Source organism: Plasmodium gaboni (genome assembly GCF_001602025.1).
Source record: "Plasmodium gaboni strain SY75 chromosome Unknown, whole genome shotgun sequence".
Lineage (NCBI taxonomy): Eukaryota > Apicomplexa > Aconoidasida > Haemosporida > Plasmodiidae > Plasmodium > Plasmodium gaboni.
Window position 1 is genome coordinate 1 of NW_017385493.1, and position 2,649 is coordinate 2,649.

At 16.3% G+C, this 2,649-nt stretch overlaps 1 pseudogene across 1 annotated transcript; it reads right to left on the minus strand.

Moving 5' to 3' along the window:
- Window positions 1-602: 602 nt before the first annotated feature.
- Window positions 603-1,795, minus strand: PGSY75_0034000 (exported protein (PHISTa); annotated as a pseudogene; the record flags this gene model as incomplete). The annotated part of the gene is given in 3 exon segments: window positions 603-1,103; window positions 1,105-1,536; window positions 1,658-1,795. Coding segments are annotated over 3 exon segments (1,071 nt in total).
- Window positions 1,796-2,649: the final 854 nt, after the last annotated feature.

The following is a 2,649-nucleotide window of genomic DNA, read 5'->3' on the forward strand; positions in this document are numbered from 1 at the left end:
TAAATTATTTATTTTATTTTTAACTTTTGTTCACTTATATATATAATATTTCATATTATATATAATTGTTCTATATTTATATGTTTTTATATATTTGTGTATTTTCTTACTTTATTCATATGTCTTATAAACAATTTATATTTATATTATCTTTTTATTATTGATTTATTATATTAAAATATATATATATACATGTATATATACCTAAATTGGTATATATAATTCTTTTTTATGTAGTATTCCTATACACATATATATATAAAGTATTATTTTTTCGTATTAATATATATATATATATATATATGTATGTTATAATATATAAAGTAAATAATTTAATAAAAATAAATTATTTTTTTTTTTTTTTTTGTATGACACACTATTTGTAAAATTTATTTTACTTTTTTATATATTAATATTTATTATAATAAATAACGTACAAAAGAAAAAAAAAAAAAAAAATCATTTTATAATACAAAGATATATAAAAGATATAATATAAATATCTATATGTAATAAATAATTATTTATATATAATTCAATAGATTTATAAAAACTTTACTCATTAATGTTATATATATATAATATATATATAACATATATTTTTATCCACGTAATCTACATTGTTCCCGTATATACCATTCTCGTTCAACATCAGCTAAAAGTTCCTTTTGCTGTTTTTGGTGTAATTCCTTTTTTAATGTTTTGAAATGTTCTAAGAACGAATAAATAAATTTTAATATATCATCAATTGTATGTTTACCATTAATTAAGTTATAAAAGTTTTTAGTGTATTTTACTTCTTCAGTTGCTATTTTTTCAGAAAGACTAAAAAGATTTTTTTTCCAAATAGTCTCATATAACCCAATTCCCCTATTATTATAAACATCACTATCTAAATATTTTTGTATTAATCCCTTTAACTCTCTCTGCATATCATCAAAACCTCCTTTGACAACACCAAGTGTGTGATTCCATATATTTCTAAGATCTTCTTTTGATGGACATTCTTCAAATGAATTTAGCACTTCAAACAGTTCCTTTTCTGTCAAACTCTTTGAAATGTCATTATAATTTATATTACTTATTGAAATATTACTTTTATTTTATTACTTATTGAAATATTACTTTTATATTATCCAAACCTTCTTTTGCAACACCAAGTGTGTGATTCCATATATTTCTAAGATCTTCTTTGGGAGGGCATTCTTTTAATGAATTTAAAACATCAAATAATTCCTTTTCTGTTAAAGTTTTTGACATATCATTATAATTTATATTATTCATAGAACTATTACTTTTATTTTCCACATTATTATTCTTCATATCATTATTAGTACTATGTTTATTTTCCTCTACTTTTTCTTCATTACATTTCATATTATTTGTATTGTGTTTTGTTTTATTTACATCTTCATTTTTAAGTTTTAAATATCTTTTCCATTTTGGTCCCTTATTTTTTGTTTGTGCTTCACCTAAATTTCGTTCATATATATTTCCATTTTTAACATTTTCTAGGCCCTTGTTTTCTAATGATGTCTATATAAAAAAAAATAATAATATAAGATATATATACATATAAGATAATAGATATGATATAGTAATTGAAACTTATAAAACAAATAAATAATGATAGACAAAAATTATATCATAAACTTACATTTAGAAAAACATAATAAAATCCAATTATATATAAACTTAAGCAAAGTAATTTAAATGATATATAATGGAATTTTCTTTTTCGGTTTTCATCAAAAAGATAAAATGGAAAAACAGAAAAACTTTTTTTTCTCGCCATATTAATAACTTAATTATTTATTTTTATATTATTATATAAAGAATGAAATTATAACAAATAATAATATATATTCATTCATATATTACATAAAAAAATAAAAATAATTGAATTAAAAAATAAGGTATGTTATATTATATATATATTAATATTTATAATTTTTTTATAATTTAATTAAATATAGGAAACGAATAAACGAATAAAATAATTAATTTAATAAAAAAACATACTATTTTCTTTATATATATTTAAATAAAAATATCAATTTTAAATAACTTCATTAATCAATGTTTTTATAATTATTACAAAAAATTTAAATAATTATATTTTATTTAATATAAATGCTTCTTAAAAAGTACAACATTCTTTTTTTTTATATAATATACATATGTCAAATATACAAAATAATATTTGCATGCATATTTTTTATTAATATGCTTTATTATAAATATATTTATATTTAATATTTTTAAAATACTCATATATATTTCAATCAAACATTATATATTAACATTTTTGAATCTGGGAAATCTACTAAGTATCAATGTACATTTTTATTAGGACCGTTTTTATAAAATTTATTAAAGTGTAAATGTTATATTAAATATATCAATTTTGCTTAATATATATATATATATATATTAGTAAATATTAATTTTATGTTTTTTTAAAAACATTATTTGTTATAAAAATAACTTTGAATATATATATATATTTTAAATATCAAAAAATATATTTTTAAATCCTTGTTTAAAAGAAATATTACAAAAAATAATAAATTACGAATAAGTATAAAATAATTTAACATAATTGATAAAATTGTATAATAAAATCAAATGTATAATAAAGAATACATT